At 44.6% G+C, this 19919-nt stretch overlaps 1 protein-coding gene across 1 annotated transcript in view; it reads left to right on the top strand.

Moving 5' to 3' along the window:
* LOC137306057 (tyrosine-protein kinase receptor UFO-like) overlaps window positions 1-18889 on the top strand; it is a 162655-nt gene extending 143766 nt beyond the window's left edge. Inside the window, exons 17-20 of the mRNA XM_067975103.1 lie at window positions 822-931; window positions 4958-5117; window positions 8258-8394; window positions 9614-18889. Coding sequence (XP_067831204.1) covers window positions 822-931; window positions 4958-5117; window positions 8258-8394; window positions 9614-10028 — 822 coding nt within the window. The 3' untranslated portion in view covers window positions 10029-18889. The remainder of the gene's footprint in view (window positions 1-821; window positions 932-4957; window positions 5118-8257; window positions 8395-9613) is intronic.
* Window positions 18890-19919: the final 1030 nt, after the last annotated feature.

Here is a 19919-nt window from a genome sequence, read left to right as displayed (position 1 = left end):
AGGGGAGGTGGAGATGGTGACAGAAAAACTAGTAATAATTTATACAAACAGGATTGCGATTCAGTTTCACCCTCCCTCGTCCACGCTCCAGTTGGAATCCCTAGTACCCGTCTTATTTATTTGAAGCAGTTTCAGACTGTGTCCAGAGCTGGAGGGCAGGAGCACCATCTTGTGGCCGTTCGGCTCTCCTCAAAGAGGGAGCGGCCCTGTCACAATCCCTGCATCAAACAGCCAAACGTTCCTGACTCTCATCATCTGTTTTACCTTTAATTTGAGTCTGTTTTGTGACATTCACTGCACCCCCCCCCACCCCGGTTTAAATCCTGAGCGATGCGATCAGTAGGGATGAGTGGGAATCAGGCATAGTTCAGTGGTAGCACTCTCGCCTCTGAGTTAGAAGGTGGTGGGTTCAAGCCGCACTGCAAGGGACATGAGCGCAAAATCTAGCCTGACACTCTCAGAGCAATACTGAGGGAGTGCTGCACTGTCAGCGGTGCCATCTTTTGGATGAGATGTTAAATCAAGGCCTCATCTGCTTCTCAAGTGAATGTAAAAGATCCCCTGGCACTATTGGAAGAAGAGCAGGGGCGTTCTCCCTAGTGTCCTGGCCAGTATTTATCCCTCAATCATCATGACTAAAAACAGATTATCTAGTCATTACCTCAATGCTGTTTGTGGGAGCTTGCTGTGCACAAATTGGTTGCCGCGTTTCCTACATTACAATAGTGACTACACTTCAAAAAGTACTTCATTGGTTGTGAAACACTTTGGGAGTCGTGATCTCTCTCTGTGAAACGCTGATGACTCCTTGTCTTTTGCAGTACCTCCCGATGCAGACTCTGGTAAAGTTTATGACTGACATTGCGCGGGGGATGGAATACCTCAGCAACAAGAACTTCATCCACAGGGACCTGGCTGCTCGCAACTGCATGTGAGTCCAGTGTTCTCTCCGACTTTATCACATCCTCTGGCATCTCACCCAACGAGTTATTCTTTATACGTGGGCCTCGACAGCATCGGCAGACTATTTGACTGCAGAAGCAGCGCATCCGAGCCTGTCCCTGTTGCTCCATGTCCACTGAGGGTCGCTGGATTGGGAACCATGGCTGTTTTTCCCGTCTGTAACCCAGGAGCATGGAAGAGAATTGTAACACCCCCAACACTGCAGCAGCTGAGGCTGGTTAACTCAGCCATAGGCCCAGGTTTGAATCTGGGACTTCGCTGGTCGGTGTGAGCCACGGGGTCAACTCACTGAGATCCCAGACTGTTGTATTTGTGGGACTTATAAATCCAACTTCCGCTAAAGCAGCGTTATTAATATACAGCTGTAATCAGAGGCAGGAACAAGAGCTAGCAGCCATGTGTGACTGAAATCGCTGAGATTTAGACACCAGGGTCTGCTCTCCGCACTCTCCTATCGGAACCGGACAGCAGCTGTCAGCCTTTGGACCGGACATTCTGGTTTCTGTGAGCACTGCTTGTAAATCAGACACAAAGAGGGTCACCTTCCGATGATACCAGAACTGAGAGGATATACTTGTCAGGAAAGGCTGTACAGGCTGGGGCTCTTTTCTCAAGAGAAGAGAAGGCTGAGGGATGACCTGATCGAGGCCTTTAAGATAATGATAGGGTAGACGTAGAGAAGCTGTTTCCACTTGTGGGGGAGTCCAAAACTAGAGGTCATCAATATAAGATAGTCACGAATAAATCCAACAGGGAATTTAGGAGAAACTTCACTACCCAAAGAGTGGTTAGAATGTGGAATTCGCTATCACAAGGAATAGTTGAGACAAATAGCATAGATGCATTTAAGGGGAAGCTAGATAAACACAAGAGGGAGAAAGGAATAGAAGGATATGGTGATTGGGTGAGATGAAGTAGGGAGGGAGGGGGCTTGTTAGGGGCAGAAACACAGCATAGACCAGTTGGGCCGAATAGCCTGTTTCTGTGCTATAGACTCGATGTAATTTCCTGATATGCCCTGGTATCACTCCCTGTGATAACTTTATACCTGGGTTATTATGAGGACAAGTTGCATAGACTAGGCTTGTATTCCCTTGAGTATCGAAGACTGAGGGGTGATCTAATTGAGGTGTTTAAGATAATTAAAGGAGTTGATAGGGTAGATAGAGAGAAACAATTTCCTCTGGTAGGGTTATTCAGAACAAAGGGGGCATAACCTTAAAATTAGATCTAGGCCGTTCAGGGGTGATGTCAGGAAGCACTTCTTCACACAAAGGGTAGTGAAAATCTGGAACTCTCTCCCCCAAAAAGCTGTTGAGGCTGGGGGTTATAGGAACATAGGAACATAGGAACAGGAATAGGCCATTCAGCCCCTCGTGCCTGCTCCGCCATTTGATAAGATCATGGCTGATCTGTGATCTAGCTCCATATACCTGCCTTTGGCCCATATCCCTTAATACCTTTGGTTGCCAAAAAGCTATCTGTCTCAGATTTAAATTTAGCAATTGAGCTAGTATCAATTGCCGTTTGCGGAGGAGAGTTCCAAACTTATACCACCCTTTGTGTGTAGAAATGTTTTTTAATCTCGCTCCTGAAAGGTCTGGCTCTAATTTTTAGACTGTGCCCCCTACTCCTAGAATCCCCAACCAGCGGAAATAGTTTCTCTCTATCCACCCTATCCATTCCCCTTAATATCTTATAAACTTTGATCAGATCACCCCTTAACCTTCTAAACTCCAGAGAATACAACCCCAATTTGTGTACTCTCTCCTCGTAACTTAATCCTTGAAGTCCGGGTATCATTCTAGTAAACCTACGCTGCACTCCCTCCAAGGCCAATATGTCCTTCCGAAGGTGCAGTGCCCAGAACTGCTCACAGTACTCCAGGTGCGGTCTAACCAGGGTTTTGTATAGCTGCAGCATAACTTCTGCCCCCTTGTACTCCAGTCCTCGAGATATAAAGGCCATTACATTAGCCTTATTGATTATTTTCTGCACCTGTTCATGACACTTCAATGATCTATGTACCTGAACCCCTAGGTCCCTTTGGACATCCACTGTTTTTAACTTTTTACCATTTAGAAAGTACCCTGTTCTATTCTTTTTTGATCCAAAATGGATGACTTCACATTTGTCTACATTGAATTCCATTTGCCACAGTTTTGCCCATTCATCTAGTCTATCAATATCACTTTGTAATTTTATGTTTTCATCTACACTGCTTACAATGCCAGCAATCTTTGTGTTATCGGCAAACTTAGATATGAGACTTTCTATGCCTTCATCTAAGTCGTTAATAAATATTGTGAATAGTTGAGGCCCCAAGACAGATCCCTGCGGGACTCCACTAGTCACATCCTGCCAATGTGAGTACCTACCCATTATCCCTACTCTCTGTCGCCTTTCGCTCAGCCAACTTCCTAACCAAGTCCGTACTTTTCCCTCGATTCCATGGGCTTCTATCTTAGCTAACAGTCTCTTATGTGGGACCTTATCAAATGCCTTCTGGAAGTCCATATAAATAACATCCATTGACATTCCCCTGTCCACTTCTTTAGTCACCTCTTCAAAAAATTCAATCAGGTTTGTCAGGCACGACCTACCTTTCACAAATCCATGCTGGCTCTCTCTGATTAACTGAAAATTCTCGAGGTGTTCAGTCACCCTATCCTTAATTATAGATTCCAGCATTTTCCCCACAACAGATGTTAGGCTAACTGGTCTATAATTCCCCGGTTTCCCTCTCTCTCCTTTCTTAAAAAGCGGAGTGACATGTGCAATTTTCCAATCTAGAGGGACAGTTCCTGAATCTAGAGAACTTTGAAAGATTATAGTTAGGGCATCCGCAATGTGCTCACCTACTTCCTTTAAAGCCCTGGGATGGAAACCATCTGGTCCTGGGGATTTGTCACTCTTTAGTGCTGTTATTTTCTTCATTACTGTTGCTTTACTTATGTTAATTTTATCGAGTCCCTGTCCCCGATTCAATATTAGTTTTCTTGGGATTTCCGGCATGCTATCCTGTTTTTCTACTGTAAATACTGACGCAAAGTAATCGTTCAACATGTCCGCCATTTCCCCATTGTCAATGACAATATCCCCACTTTCAGTTTTTAAGGGGCCAACACTGCTCCTGACCACCCTCTTTTTCCTAATGTAACTATAAAAGTTCTTCGTATTGGTTTTGATATCCCTTGCAAGTTTCTTTTCATACTCTCTTTTTGTAGGCAGTGGAGTGGAACCTCCAACCAGTCCTGGAGGAAGATTCCAACCCCCCTCCTAAATTGCGAGCAAGCATGATTAACGTATTCGGGGCCTAGAAGGGTGCATCAGTGATACCTGCCTGAATCTGCCTGCAGCTGTTGGTTGGCGAGAGTCCCATCGGGCCTTCCAATGGGATTAATGGGCGGAATTCCTCAGGCATCCTTCCCCCAGACACCCAGTGTTGATGGGCACAAAATAAATATTAGTAAAATCTCTAAGGTAGTGAGAACACTGGCAATTTCCGAGCTATAACAAATCACTCGCTGCAAACAAACCCTTTACCCTCTGCCCTGCTTATATCCTGGGCCCATCCTATTTTGTCCCAGGCCAGAGGTGAGAATAAGGTTGCCAACTCTGGTTGGACGTATTCCTGGAGATTCCATCACATGACCTCCCTTATCCAACCGCCCAGCCCAGTCCAACTATATTTTATCCAATCTCCAACATTTTTATAACTAATAAACAAAATGAGAAAAACTCCAATTTGTTTTAATGCCTCAATAATTTTTCTCCCCGGGTGTTGCTCACTATAGTGTCCAGGAGATTAATCTTTAATTCCTGGAGACGCCAGGACAATCCTGGTGACCCTAGGTGAGGAGGTGCTATTGCCCACGTGCAGACTGGATGTGGGTCACAGCCATTGGCATCACTAAAACTTTGTGAGGTTAAAGAGTTGAATAAGATTTGATGTGTTCACTATTATTTTAAAACAATCCCTCTCTTATCACAGGTTGAATGAAAACATGAACGTCTGTGTGGCTGATTTTGGGCTGTCGAAAAAAATTTACAACGGGGATTACTATCGACAAGGCCGGATCTCGAAAATGCCGGTGAAGTGGATTGCAATTGAAAGTCTAGCAGACAGGGTTTACACAACCAAGAGCGATGTGGTATGTGATCTGCAGTCTGAACTCCTGGCATAGCTTTTAGGCCCACGTAACTTCAAAATGAAACACAAGGGTTTGACCATTGCTCTTAAATGAACATTACAAGGTCGACCCCTACAATAGGCTCATTCTCAGGCATTTCTTATTGAGCTTCACTGATAGCTTAGCAGCAAATGGGTACAATCAGAGCAGAAGGCCCCAGGCTCCATCCTTGACCTGTGGTGAGTTGACTAATCTCAATTGGGGCTTTTCTCATTAGATTATGATATGTTTAAAATTGTGAAGGGAGACATAAAAAAGACTTTTAAAAAAAATTCATTCTCTGGAAGTTGCTGGCAAGGGCAGCATTTATTGTCCAACCCTAATTGCCCTTAAGAAGGTGGTGGTGAGCCGCCTTCTTGAACTGCTGCAGTCCGTGTGGTGACGGTTCTCCCACAGTGCTGTTAGGAAGGGAGTCCCAGGGTTTTGACCCAGCGACGATGAAGGAACGGCCAATATATGTCCGAGTCGGGATGGTGTGTGACTTGGAGGGGAGCTTGGAGGATGTGTTGTTCCCATGCGCCTGCTGCCCTTGTCCTTCTAGGTGGTAGAGGTCGTGGGTTGGGAGGTGCTGTTAAAGAAGCCTTGGCAAGTTGCTGCAGTGCATCCTGTAGATGGTACACACTGCAGCCACGGTGACTGTTACCAGTGATTGAGGGGTTTGAAACGTAGATGTAAGGTTAAATGTAAGATATTGAGCACAGAGAGCAGGAGAAACTTTTTACACAGCATAGGAGTAGGCCTTTCGGCCCAGATGGTCTATACCAGTGTTAATCCTCCACACAAGCCTCCTCCCACTCTAATTACCTCTTCCCACCCCTATTCCCTTCTCCCTCCCCTTAAATGCATCTACTTCAACCAGCTCCATGTGGCAGCAATTTCCACATTTTCACCACTCTGTTAAAGAAATTCCTCCTGAATTCCTTATTGGGTATATTAGTGACGATATTATATTTATGCCCCCTTGTCCTGGGCTCACCTACAAGTGGAAACAGTTTCACCACATCCACCCTATTGAACCCCTTCATAATTTTAAAGGCCTCTTATCAGGTCTCCTCTCAGTCGTCTCTTTTCCTGCTCAATGTTCAATGTCGCTCTGTTCTGCACTAAGGAGGCCTTTTACACACTCAACCAATAAGGCAGCTCAACCAGGAGAGCTCCTGCTCTAAAGCAGTGACGTCCAAATTGTGACAGTCCGCCCCTCCAGACCCAGACAACTCAGCCCTATTTCCACTTGTATTTCTCCGTCGCTGGTTTGTCCTGTTTCTTGACCCCGGTTGTTTGGAAAGGGGCTGTTCTCAGTGCTGTTGCTTCATTGATGAATAAACCCCAAGTCCGAGCCCAGCTGTGACCAGACAATCTGTTTTAGTGATGTTGGTCGAGGGATAAATATTGGCTAGGACAATGGGGAGAACTCCCCTGCTCTTCTTCAAATAGTGGCCATGGGATCTTTCATGCCCACCTGAGAGGGCAGACGGGGCCTCGGTTTAACGTCTCATCCAAAAGATGGCACCTCCGACAGTTTCAGCAACTTGCGATACCTGAAAATCAACTGGAGTTAAACTTTAAACGGACGTTGTTATGAATTCCTGCTTCCCAGGTGGAGCGTCACCCACCGGGTGCTTACTGAGAAATCATAGGCATGTGCCACACGACTTTCAGAATTACACATTAGTCTCATATCTGGCCCTGAGATTCCAGGCATTAGACCTATACTCACAACACAAAATAAGGCTTTCTCTAATAAGGAAAGACAGACTTGCATTTATATAGCGCCTTTCACGACCTCAGGACGTCCCAAATCGCTTCACAGCCAATTAAGTACTTTTGAAGTGTAGTCACTGTTGTAATGTAGGAAACGCGGCAGCCAATTTGCACACAGCAAGATCCCACAAACAGCAATGTGATAATGACCAGATCATCTGTTTTCTTGATGTTGGTTGAGGGATAAATATTGTCCAGAACACCGGGGAGAAGTCCTCTGCTCTTCAAAATAGGGCAATGGGATCTTTTAAGTCAACCAAAGAGGGCAGACAGGGCCTCAGTTTAACGCCTCATCCAGAAAACATCACCTCCAACAGTGCAGCACTCCCTCAGTACCGCACTGGGAGTGTCAGCCTGGATTATGTACCTGGAGAGGGACTTGAACCTTCTGACTCAGAATCGAGCGTCCTACCTGCTGAGCCACGTCTGACATTCAATAAAGGGATCACCTTGGATGTAACCTTTTGCTCCAAAGTAATAGTTTACTGGATAGCCTAGTATAAACCGTTTAAGCTGTGGTTTAACCCTTCGTCCCTCGACTCTCTCGTTCTATTAATGATCTGTAAAACTCACTAAACGCTGAATGGTTGTCTCAAAAATAGAGCAACATGTCCTTGTCTGAACAACATGGAGTTTACAAACTTGCTGCAGCTCTCACTGGGACTGCAATGTAAAGTGGAATCACAGAGTCATACAGCACAGAAGGAGGCCATTCGACCCCTCGTGCCTGTGCCGACTCTTTGAAAGATCTACCAATTAGTCCCCCTCCTCTGCTCTTCCCCCATAGCCCTGCAAAATTTTCCTTTTCAAGTATATATATTGTTCCCTTTTGAAAGTTAGAATCTGCTTCCACCACCCTTTCAGGCAGCACATTCCAGATCATAACAACTCGCATCATGAATTTTTTTTCCTCATCTTCCCCCTGGTTCTTTTGCCAATTATCTGAAATCTGTGTCCTCTGGTTACCGATCCTCCTGCCAGTGGAAACAGTTTCTCCTGATTTACTCTATCAAAACCCCTTCATAATTTTGAACACCTCGATGAAATCTCCCCTTAACCTTTTCTGCTCTAAGGAGAACAACCCCAGTTTCTCCAGACTTTCCACATAACTGAAGTCCCTCATCAATGGTACCATTCTGGAAATCTCTTCTGCACCCTCTCTAACATGGATGTAAAGAAAGACTTGTACCTATTTAGCACTTTGTCACATTTCTGGGATACATCTCAAAGTATTTGAGGTATATTGAGTTACCATGAAGTGCAGTGACCGCTGTTGTGTGGGTATAACTCTGAGCTGGTTGCCGGTACAGTCCGTGATTTGTTCTCCTCTCTGTTTTCAGTGGTCCTATGGTGTCACCATGTGGGAGATTGCGACCCGCGGGCAAACTCCGTACCCAGGTGTGGAAAACAGCGAGATCTATGACTATCTCCGACAGGGCAACAGACTGAAGCAGCCTCCGGACTGTCTGGATGGATTGTAAGGAGTCCTTGGATTCTCTCATTTGAAATTATTATTGATGAATAAAGCACATTTTCTAAAAATGAGATTTGCTGAATCCTTTTGGAAGTATACTTGTTTAAATTAGCCGATCAAACGGTTATTTTAATTTTTTTTTCTCGATTAATTTCTGGGACTGGAATTTTTCTGAATGTTTCCTGACCGTTTTATTTGTTTCTTCACCGGACTGACTTTTCCTGACAGCATGAAATGTTTGACGAAGACCAAAGAGTGTTTAGAAATCATGATGTTCTTCCTAGCACCAGGTGTAATGACTGAAAACTGAGTACGTGGAGCTGATGCCAACCATTATGGACCCTCTCCTCTGTGAGGATCCCTCTGTACCAGTCAGTCCATTAATGAGCCCCCCACTCAATGGGAAGGGGTATTGACGAGGGTACAAGGTATATTGCGCTGGATCGGGAATACGATGAAGTAGCAGGTATAATATTTTGGGTGGGGGATTAATCATAGAATCATTCAGCACAGAAGGAGGCCATTCGGCCCATCATGCCTGTGCCGGCTCTTTGAAAGAGCTAACCAATTAGTCCCACTCTCCTGCACTTTCCCCATAGCCCTGCAAATTTTTCCCCTACAAGTATTTATCCAATTCCCTTTTGAAAGTTACTATTGAATCTGCTTCCACCGCCCTTTCAGGCAGCGCATTCCAGATCATAACAACTCACTGCGTAAAAAAATTCTCCTCATCTCCCCTCTGGTTCTCTTGCCAATATCTTAAATCTGTGTCCTCTGGTTACCGACCCTCCTGCCAGTGGAGGCAGTTTCTCCTTATTTACTCTATCAAAACCCTTCATCGTTTTGAACACCTCTATCAAATCTCCTTCTCTGCTGTAAGGAGATCAATCTCAGCTTCTCTAGTCAAGGACAACTTTAACAGCGCAATCTGGAGAGGTTAGGAGAAATTCTTTTGGCAGCTGGCTGTTAGGACCTGGAATGTCCTTCCAAAAAGGGTGGTGAATGTGGAATGCATTAAAGCTCTTAAAAGGGAAAGATTTGAAAAAAGAAAAGTTTAGAAGGGTATGGGGAATGCGGTTAATTGGATAGTTCTTTCAGGCACAATGGGCCGAATCACCTCCTCCTGTGCTGTAAAATCCTTTGATTGTATGATTGGTTTGTAAGGAATGCGATGAACAAAGAGATCTTTCAGCTTCTTCTAACCGCATCATTATTTTGTCAGGTATGAGTTGATGTACTATTGCTGGCAACTGAACCCTAGAGAGCGCCCGACCTTTGAGATAATCTGCTGTCAGCTGGAGAAGATTCTAGAAGACCTGCCGCCCTCTTCGGACCCGGAGGAGATCCTCTACGTCAACATGGAGGACGCTTGCGGGAGGCCAGAGAGTCATTGCGAGCAAGGAGCGGTCGGAGGCAGAGACCTTGAGGAGAGTCTGAAGGATTCGTGCTCGCAGTTCTCCAAGGCGGCTGTGGTAACATCAGTGGACGTCCACCAGTCAAATATAGTTGACCGCTATGTCCTGTGTCCGCCTCACGAGAACGCCCGCATCTTGGCGGCGGCGCCTTCGAGCGACAACATGTGTTCAGCGGCTGAAGACCTTCCGCTGGAAGAAATGTGCGGGAGGGACTATAAATGAGAGAAGCCGGCCAGGTTTTTTCTCTTCATGTTTACAGGTGCCCTGCCTAGAACAATCACTCAATTGATCTCCGAACATAGGCTGACTGCAACTCATGTCTTATTGCAAGAACGTAAGGCGTCACTTTAACCTTAGTGACACAAGAACAGACCCTCGGCAAAGGAACGTCAACAATTGGGACCTAAAGTGCAGACAGTCGACCAATTTAACCATTCCCAACCCCGCTGTTAACAGTGAAAATCTCTCGTATTCCATGAACTTCGAAGTATCTCTTGCTTATCTTATACCTGCCACTTTTCATCCCTCATAAACCAGAGTTGGAGGGGTGGGGTGTCTATAATTTATATCGCAGTGGCGTCAATCCAGCAGGAATTGTGAATCGATTTCAAATGCTTCTTGACATTTTAACCAGGTTCTGTCAGGGACTTCCGGGAAGGTAGGCCATTGTGAAGCTAAGCATGCTGGGATGTGTACATGTGAACCCAGCTTCCCTGTGGAAATCAAGGCACTGGAGGTGAAAGGTCAAGAGGTCTATGAGTTTGGAAGGTTTAGGCTCCAATTAAGTTGCATGACCTCTGACCTTAATTATTAACTTTCCTGTACAGCAATGAGGGGGGGAAATCTGAAAAATTTGGGTATTGGACATGGAAAATTATAGACAGCGGAACATATTAAAGAGTATTATTCTTAAATATTAATAAATTAAAAATGGAATTGCCGGGGAAAAATGATTGAATAGAAATGTGGAGAAATCAGAGTGCTTGTAGCTCGAGCATTTAAAAAAGTAAATGAATTTATAAGTTCATTCCCGCCCCTCCCCAGCCAGCTTGTCATAATCCGTAGGTGAGTCGCAGGAAACAACAAGGCATGTGGATTGCTACTCTAGTTACCACAGATACATTGAGTCAAGTGAACTGGTGAACTCATTAAACCATCAGTAATCTTATTCTACATATTACTTTCACTAGGTAGCAAATCTAAATGCAGATATCCATAACCACATAACTGGGACATGGTTAACCAAGGCCATTCCTTTTATGGGAGTCATTTTCTCAGGCATGACTTGCCCCATGACGTACGAATAGATGTAACCTAGTGGTGACAACTTGAACACAGCACACTTTAGACTCACCGCACAGGATGGGAAGAGGCCCTAAATGTACATTCTAGCACCAGTGTCAGAGCACAGGTTAAATTACTAGATACTTTGCTTCTGGAATGAAGTTCTGGCACAATAAGCCAATGTCAAAGATTAGTTTGGACCTGTCCTCATCTATTTGGACGTTCTATATGGCTAATAACTGTGTGGTGAGTCGAGGCTTTCTATCATGACTTTGACCAACAGATACTTCTTCAATGCTAATTAACTTTCTGCACAGTTGGTGCCTTTTCCCACTATCTCAGGTTTGAGAAGGTGTAACCCTTTCTAGGCAGGTGACTAGTAATCCGGTCTGGATGGCAAATTGACTTAGCAACACATCAGCAGAAGATTTGGCCGCTTTGTCTTCATGGCACGACCATCTGGTTAGTAATGAAGAAGACAGTGTTACTTGGGGATGCCTGTTGAGTTCTAACCTTTAGGACCTGTCCCAAGGGTTGCAGCAAAGCGGGCGCAACAAGTGAGTTTTGGACACCACCGACAGCTACTTTCAAAGGGACCTCTCTGCGAAAAGAACTGTTCAAGCCACCCAGTCCAAAATGTGCCAACCTGTAGACCGCCATGGGCAATGCATCTAGGGCCATTTGTCTTTACGAGCACAGAACATTTGAGTAGAATTGTTTACAATATTTTGTAAATCACCAACGGGTCAACTGCGACGTAGGACCAGCACCTTGTCTTCCACTACTAGCTTTGTGTCATGTTAATGCCGCACTGAAGGATTCTGGGATATCTGTGCTTTATAATTATATCCAAACGGGAGTAATCAATCAATCAGAGGCTGAATTTTTGTGAACGAGCTGTGTTGAATTTGATACTTGCTATCGCTGATTTTGGAAAATGAATTGCCCCTTCATTAACATTTTTTGTCTTCAAGAAATCAACTTGACGATAGCCTGTACCGGGTGTACAGAGTCCAAGAGTTGATGCAGGAATAAACTGCACCAGAAAGAAAATGGCCACTAGTGCCTCTTCAAAACATTCTGGGATAGATCTTTACCACCCGTAGCCAGCGACACGCAGAAAGCACTCAGGAACCACTGGTCACTTCTAATGCTTCTCAACCCAAGCAAGCCTGGGCCTTCAGGAGTGATGTGAGTTGAGCAACTGGTCAGCAGAGTGGTCCACAATTCTAAGTGGACTAACTGACTGCGCCAGAAGCCAATATTACAATGTTTGGCTACCCATCACAGCATTGGAAAAATAATCATCTTCATTGTAAAACGACCGCAAATAATTCTGTGTTGTTAATGATTGTGGATAAATCCCAAGATTAATTGCCATTGTAAATAGTTAGCTATCATGGGAACCCTAATCGGCTTCAAATTTAAAGGATATCAGTAATAACGTGTACCTCAACTTCGATGTAGAAAGAATTCCCAAGGTTCTTCCCAGGTGGGGCTCTGATCATCTTCATTAGCTTCATTGGGCTCATGTAGTGGTTATGGGTCCTGTAAGTACTGTGACTGCTTCCTAGTTCACACATTGGACGGGATGTTCAAGTATGTACTGGGCAAGCAACCCAGAAGTTGTGAGTTCCAATCCCCCCCACGGCTAGTTGTGATCTTGAATTCAGTGATTCTGGTCATTTGTGGGCTGGCACCAGAAAGAGTAAATAATCATGAAAGCTGCCGGATTATCGTAAAGACTCAACTAGTTCACTAATGTCCTTCAGGGAAGGGAAACCTGCCTTTGGGATGGGTAATAAACGCCCCCATATCATCCCAAGAATAAATATATGTTTAAAAAGAAGAAATCCTAGCCCCCAAAGGGTAGGAGGTAGAAAGTTTGCACCAGTTTTAATTAGTGGATCAACAAGAAAATTGGAAGAGCACTATGTTACCATGGCAATTAACTTGAGCTTGCAGAAGTTAAAAATGTATTTCCGATGACTTGATTTACCCTCTGTGTTCATTCCATAATTTATTTGAAGCAAGATATTTTATTCAGGCAGCTTTAATGGACTGCTTTCTCCTTGAGCTCTCCCGGAGAGCGTATCGCAAAACTCTGCACGCTCAGCCTGTAAATCTCCGTCCATTAAAGTGATAGGTCAGAAACATAAGGGCTGAGGTCGGGTTGCCAACTCTGGCTGGATGTATTCCTGGAGGTTTCATCAGGTGAATGCCTCCCTTCAACTGCCCCACCCCTATTGGTCACCCAACGTGTCCATTCTTTCGAAGCACTGCCTTCCCACGGCCAATTGGAAAGACAACTGACTCTTCATTACCTGATTGGATGATTCTTGACTTGTCAGTCAAACAGCCTTTTCTTTGCCATTTCCAACATTTTTATAACTAATATACAAAAGTGTTGAAAGAATTTTTTTTAATGCCCTGATTCTATTGCTGCTGGTTTGCTCCCAGCAGTGTCCTGGAGGTTAATCTTCAATTCCTGGTGACTCCAGGACAATCCTGGAGGGTTGGCAACCCCATGCTGAGGGCGTGCAGGTTCCTGACGTGTAGAGAGAGCTCGATGGGAGAACCTCCACCGTTTATTTCCCTGTGACACCCACTGCTAGTTGGTAGGAGGCAGCAGTTTCCTTCTCTCTCAAATGGCTGCTGGATGAGATTATTTAAACCGGGTCAACTCGAGAGATTCTGCAGCTGGTCTGAAACAAATTTTCTTCATTTGGATCTACTCCGTGCGCAGACACCACTCTTTCCCCCACCCTGTGAGAGTGCAGGGGAAGCTGTTGATCAGGGCCCTGCATTTTTGCACCATTTTAAATTAACCATAAAACCAGAATTGGAATTTGTGGAATTGGGATTTGGGTTCGATCCACCCATAATATTTCAGTTAGTGAAATCCAATCAAGTGTGCACTGATATTATGATCCAGTACATGTTTTATTCCCTCCCTGTAAACAGGCTCAGCAGCGGTATTGACAGTGCCTGCTATAAATCCATGACAAGGTTGCAACTCAATCAACTTAAAGTGGCCTGTGAATCCTGCACTCACATAGAATCTACAGCACAGAAACAGGCCGTTCGGCCCAACTGGTCTGTGCCGGTGTTTATGCTCCACACGAGCCTCCTCCCACTTTACTTCATCTCACCCTATCAACATAACCTTCTATTCCCTTCTCTCTCATGTACTTATCCAGCTTCCCCTTAAATGCATCTATGCTATTCGCCTCAACTATTCCTTGTGGTAGCGAGTTCCACATTCTTACCACTCTCTGTGTAAAAAAGTTTCTCCTGAATTCCCTATTGGACTTATTAGTGACTATCTTATATTTATGGCCTCTGGGTGACATCCATTTCATACAAATGGATTCCTCTGATATTTCTACAGCTTTGCCAGTAACCAGTCATCTGTGCATCAGCTCACACTCCTGATAGAAAGTTTGAATATAATTTTGATGTACAGCCTTTTTTATTGACGCATCCCGTGAGTTTCATCAGATGGGGTTAAGAATCCTTAAAGAGTCCACAGTTCTACCAATCTATGGAAGCTTTTATTAGATATTTTGCTAAATTAGGGGTTTTGTTTTATGCATTTACGAAGTTTTTCTTTCAGATCTGTTACGTTGAGTGATAAACAGTGTATCTGTCAACTGAGAAACTTGATAGTGAGAATTCCATGTTTTAGACACATCTGAACATGCACAAGGACTGCGGTATAAAGTTGGCAACTCAATCCATTGGTGGAGCCTTGGCGATATACCCATGCCCGGTAGGGATTAAAGGGCTGATTTTCAGAGTTTGTGCAGCCAGTGGGGATCCTTGTCCGCTGGCCTCACGTATCGGAGAATCGTAGGCAGCTCCGCAGTTTCCTGATAGCCAGGTGAGCCTGCCCCACTGGTAGTGTGAACTGGGAGAATTATCCACCATAGAAAGGAGCAAAGGAAGACAAATTGAGTAGGGCCTGTTGATGCAACAGTAGTGAGGGTTGGTCAAGTAATAATGATCTGCCACTAGGTGTCACAGCACTTTTATTATACGCTGTGTATCATATTTGTAAAGGATGCTAAAGACATTTAAAGGCAGCATATCCTCTTGACCATTCATCATCTGTGATCATCGTTGTCATCTTCACCATTTTCATCTTCATTATCTTCATCATTTTCATTATAATATTCATCATTGTCTTCGTCATCTTCATCATCTTCAAAAATCTTCTTCACCTTCAAAATCTTGATCAAAAACTCCATCATCATCATATTGTTTCCATTTCCATTCTTTGAGCCCAACATTGGATTTCTGAAACACTATCCCTGGGATGCCTGGTTTCAGAATGCTGGATATAATAAGGGGTGAGTCTCCTGGATGGAGCCTGTTCAGTAACAGGAAGCCCATGAGGACTGGAACTGACTGAAGGCCAAGTTCCATTATGTTAGCGTTTCATTGAAATGAGAGACTATTTCCTTTGGGCACAGTGTGCATATACGGAGAAGACCCATTGAACAGATCAGGGGTTGGCTGCCTGACTGGAGTGTCAGTGTCAATGCTAGGATGGAAACCTGAGATCTCAACGAGGAGTCACAGATAAATGTTCTCAAACACTCTCCTATCAGGTCACTGTGCACAGCCCATTTACAAGACATCATTTACAATCTTGTAATGTGCTTGCCTGATGGCTCAGTGGTTAGATGCACCACCTGATGAGGAATTAAGGTGTACAGACCAGGAAGGTTCCAGGTTTGATCCATAGTATGTGCTAAATTAGCCGTTGTTGGTCGGGGGGGGGGGGCCTCAGTACCACTTGGCTAAGGAGGGAAAAGCATCACTTAGGTTCCTGCTCTTGATCACTGTCCAGTGGCCCCTGTGGGAGAGTGAGCGTGTGCGAATGCTGAGTGAGGACAGGATCAGGCTTGGCTGTGATGCACCTTGCAGTCAAATAGCCTGCCAGCATGCACTGTCAGGACTTGCACGTGAAAATGGCCATTTAGACAAGGCACTGGGAGGCTGCTGGTACCGGGGGGGCCAAACCCCAGCGAGAGCCAGTGCCTTCAAGAGAGGAGAAAATCAGGAGGGGGAAAAGATTTTTTGTGTTAATGGTTTTTAAATATTTCTCAGTTGCTGAATGTCTCCGAACTGACCTCTCCCTAGACAGTGTCTACAATCTGTACTCTTAACCTGGCAGTGGATCTGTGACGATCGAATCATCCAATTGGATAGATTTACCGATCACTATCACAGACAGAACCAACTCCCAATCTGATTCCGTACCTGAATCTAAAAGCGGGGGGGTGGGGGTTAGTCCCTGCAGGTTAATTGATAACAGTGGACGGTGGGATCAGCCTGTGCCATTTAGGCCTGAAATTGATCATATTGATCATATCGCACACTGCAGTTTTCAGGCTGTTACGTCTTAGGCACAAGAAATGATTTGGACCAAAACCAGAGCTCTGCTGTTTTCACCTCTCTAACACGCTCTGTCGTGTAGGATAAACGGGTCACCCACCTGATTGGCCTGTTTAAACAGTGTTATTTTATGCGTGGCACAGATTAGTTGCCCCTTGTTTGAAGCCCCTCCCATTATTAGGTGAAAAGAGCACCGACAGTGCCTGCTGAAAGTGGACTATTGTGTTATGTGTTGTAAATTTTAACCTATTCAATTCAAACCAATATAGCCCAATGTGCACTGTTTCTGGGTGTGAATGGAGCTGGTATTAACAGTGAAAAACTCCACATGGTACAGACGGTATAACATAATACCTGGCCTTCCGCTATCTAGGTAGAAAGCAGCCGTTGCCTGCTGTGCTAGGGCTGTGGGAAATCCCCTCATTTCTCCTCGTCTTTCTGTACTCCTAATAACCACTAGATCAAATTCATGATCCGCCTGTCATTTGCTTCTGGCTACACCCTGTTATGACCACACCTCACACACAAAGAAAGAAAAATGAATTTTGGTAGCCCAGAAACAAGTGTGTATTGGTGTATGTATTGTGTGTGTGTATTGTGTGTGTGTATTGTGTGTATATTGGTTTGTGTGTATTGTGTGTATTGGTGTGTGTATTGTGTATTGTGTGTGTATTGGCGTGTATTGTGTGTGTATTGTGTGTGTGTACTGGTGTGTGTGTATTGTGTGTGCATTGGTATGTGTCTGTATTGTGTGTGTGTGTGTGTGTGTAGTGTGTGTGTATTGGTGTGTGCATATGTGTATTGGTGTGTGGGTATCGTATGTGTGCATATTGGTGTGTGTGCATTGATGAGTGTGTGTTGGTGTGTGTATGTGTTCACCTTTTATGAAATAGAATGTATCCTCAGAAGACGTGACCTTTTTAAAGAGCATATATTCCCTTTACTTTGTTACAAATCCTTTTAAGTCGTGTACCGAGATTGGCAGTATTGATTATCGTGCTAAATGCTTTGGCAGAGCATGTTTATAAGATGTCTGTAGATAAGTTTCGCTGTGTAGTGACAAGATATCAACCGCTCTGAGTCACGGAGTTTCAATGTTGGTCGGGGCATGGCTGTTTGCCAATAACACATCAATGTAGAATGCAATGCACCCAGAGGCACTGTGACGATGCAATCAGGTAAAGATATTATAACAAGAATTTGACAGCTCTGCAAATATGTATTGTCATATCATTAACAACACTCCCACAGTAGCTGTAGGATTACTGCACCATCTCCCCACCTCGCACTGTATAAAGGCACAAGTTAGTGACATGACTTCTGCAGAAATGTGGAAAAGCTGACAAAATTCTTGGTGGGAATGGACCACAGGAGATAACGACCCCCAGTTCAGTCGCAGACTGGTAAAGTCAGTCGGTGGAAGTGGGCAAATGCCACACCGGTGCAGTAGGGGGTGCTGCTCTGAGGCCGAGACTGGTGGGCCAGAGTGGAGGGAGCTTTACTCCGCACTGAACTGCGCTACACCTGACCTGGGAGTGCTTGATGCTGACAAGGGGTGCTTGAAATGGGAAATCATACTGTTCCCCCGGACCAAGATCCCTCCTCTTGAACAGCACAAAATTAAAAGGGAAAGGCTGATTTTTAAATTCTTGTGACATTGATTTGAGTTGAGGGTCAGGTTCAAAGTGCTAAGTGTTCTTTATACAAGTAGCTCACCTCTTGGCAGTTTTATGAAATGCTTGTTATTTCCACTCTTAAGTCACAGTAATGTGGAAATTGCTACTTTGCTGGAACACACCTGGGCTGGCAAAATTCAGAGAGGGTGCAGTAAATGGTGCGCTAAATACCTTTGCATTGATTTATGTGTCACACTGTACATTCTGAAAATGGCCTCATTATAAATCAGGCTGGGCATCGGGCCGGGATAATATCCCTTTAATTTTGTACCTTTATGCCTATTTTTCCATTTCCCCTTTTCATGGTCACCTCAGCCTTCATATGAAGCTTGATTTACTTTGTGCAAATTCTGCAGAGACGGGCAGCGAGAATGGCTTGTGCATGTCGGTTTTAGGCTGGAGTGGGTGTCCCGTGGATGTGCCACCCTTGGGTAAGCTGGCTTCAAACCAAATCCACACAGGGTGCCCGTAGCCCGTCCGTAGTCCAGCCTATCCAGTCCTCGCTCCAGTCGAAATCAAAACTTTTCTTTTTTTTATTTGTTAAGTTTTACAGAAGGTCACTATCTTACAGAAGTTTTATAAAATTTTTATATAAATGTATATACTTTGATACAAACTGTAATTAATTCCAGTCACTTAATGCTGCTCAGGCTGAGCTACATCTTAGCTAAGTGTTGTTGTACATGCTGTTTATAAAATAAATCCTGTTTATAAGCCTGATTGTAGAGTCAGTCTGTGATGTTTTTTACACAATCTTTTTTACACAGCGAGTGGTTAGGATCTGGAATGCACTGCCTGAGGGGGTGGTGGAGGTAGATTCAATCATGGCCTTCAAAAGGGAACTGGATAATTACTTGAAAGGAAAACATTTGCAGGGCTATGGGGATAGGGCAGGGGAGTGGGACTAGCTGGATTGCTCTGCATGGAGCCGGTGCGGACTCGATGGGCCGAATGGCCTCCTTCCGTGCTGTAACCTTTCTATGATTCAATGTGTAAACTCTCATCACCACAATTCAACAGACAGACTTTGCAATTCATATCATAGAATCGTACAGCACAGACGGAGGCCATTTGGCCCATCGTGCCTGTGCTGGCTCTTTGAAAGAGCTATCCAATTAGTCCCACTCCCCCCTGCTCTTTCCCCATAGCCTTGCAAATTTTTCCTTTTCAAATATATATATATTGTTCCCTTTTGAAAGTTATTATTGAATCTGCTTCCATCGCCCTTTCAGGCAGCGCATTCCAGATCATAACAACTTGCTGAGTAAAAAAAATTCATGTCATCTCCTCTCTGGCTCTTTTACCAATTATCTTAAATCTGTGTCCTCTGGTTACCGACCCTCCTGCCAGTGGAAACAGTTTCTCCTTATTTACTCTATCAAAATATGATTTTGAACACCTCTATTAAATTTCCCCTTTACCTTCTCTGCTGTAAGGAGAACAACCCCAGCTTCTCCAGTCTCTCCAGGTAACTGAAGTCCCTTATCCTTGGTACCGTTCTAGAAAATCTCCTCTGCACCCTCTCCAAGGCCTTGGGGCATCCTTACATGACTTACCATCTCTCAAAAGATTGCAAAATGCTGCACATGCAAAAGTTTACGTCATTTTGCCCGTTTATCAATGATTCTGGTTGGGGAACTCCCAGTTCTGGCACTCCCCCCAGACTACAGTTTCCTGCCTCTTATGGCAGGTGGTGCCCAGGATTTGCCCCCTGGTGGCAGGAGTGCCCCCACCACTGTTATTTATATTA

This window comes from Heptranchias perlo, chromosome 41, assembly GCF_035084215.1.
Source record: "Heptranchias perlo isolate sHepPer1 chromosome 41, sHepPer1.hap1, whole genome shotgun sequence".
NCBI classification, from domain to species: domain Eukaryota; kingdom Metazoa; phylum Chordata; class Chondrichthyes; order Hexanchiformes; family Hexanchidae; genus Heptranchias; species Heptranchias perlo.
This window is presented reverse-complemented; position numbering and strand designations above follow the sequence as displayed.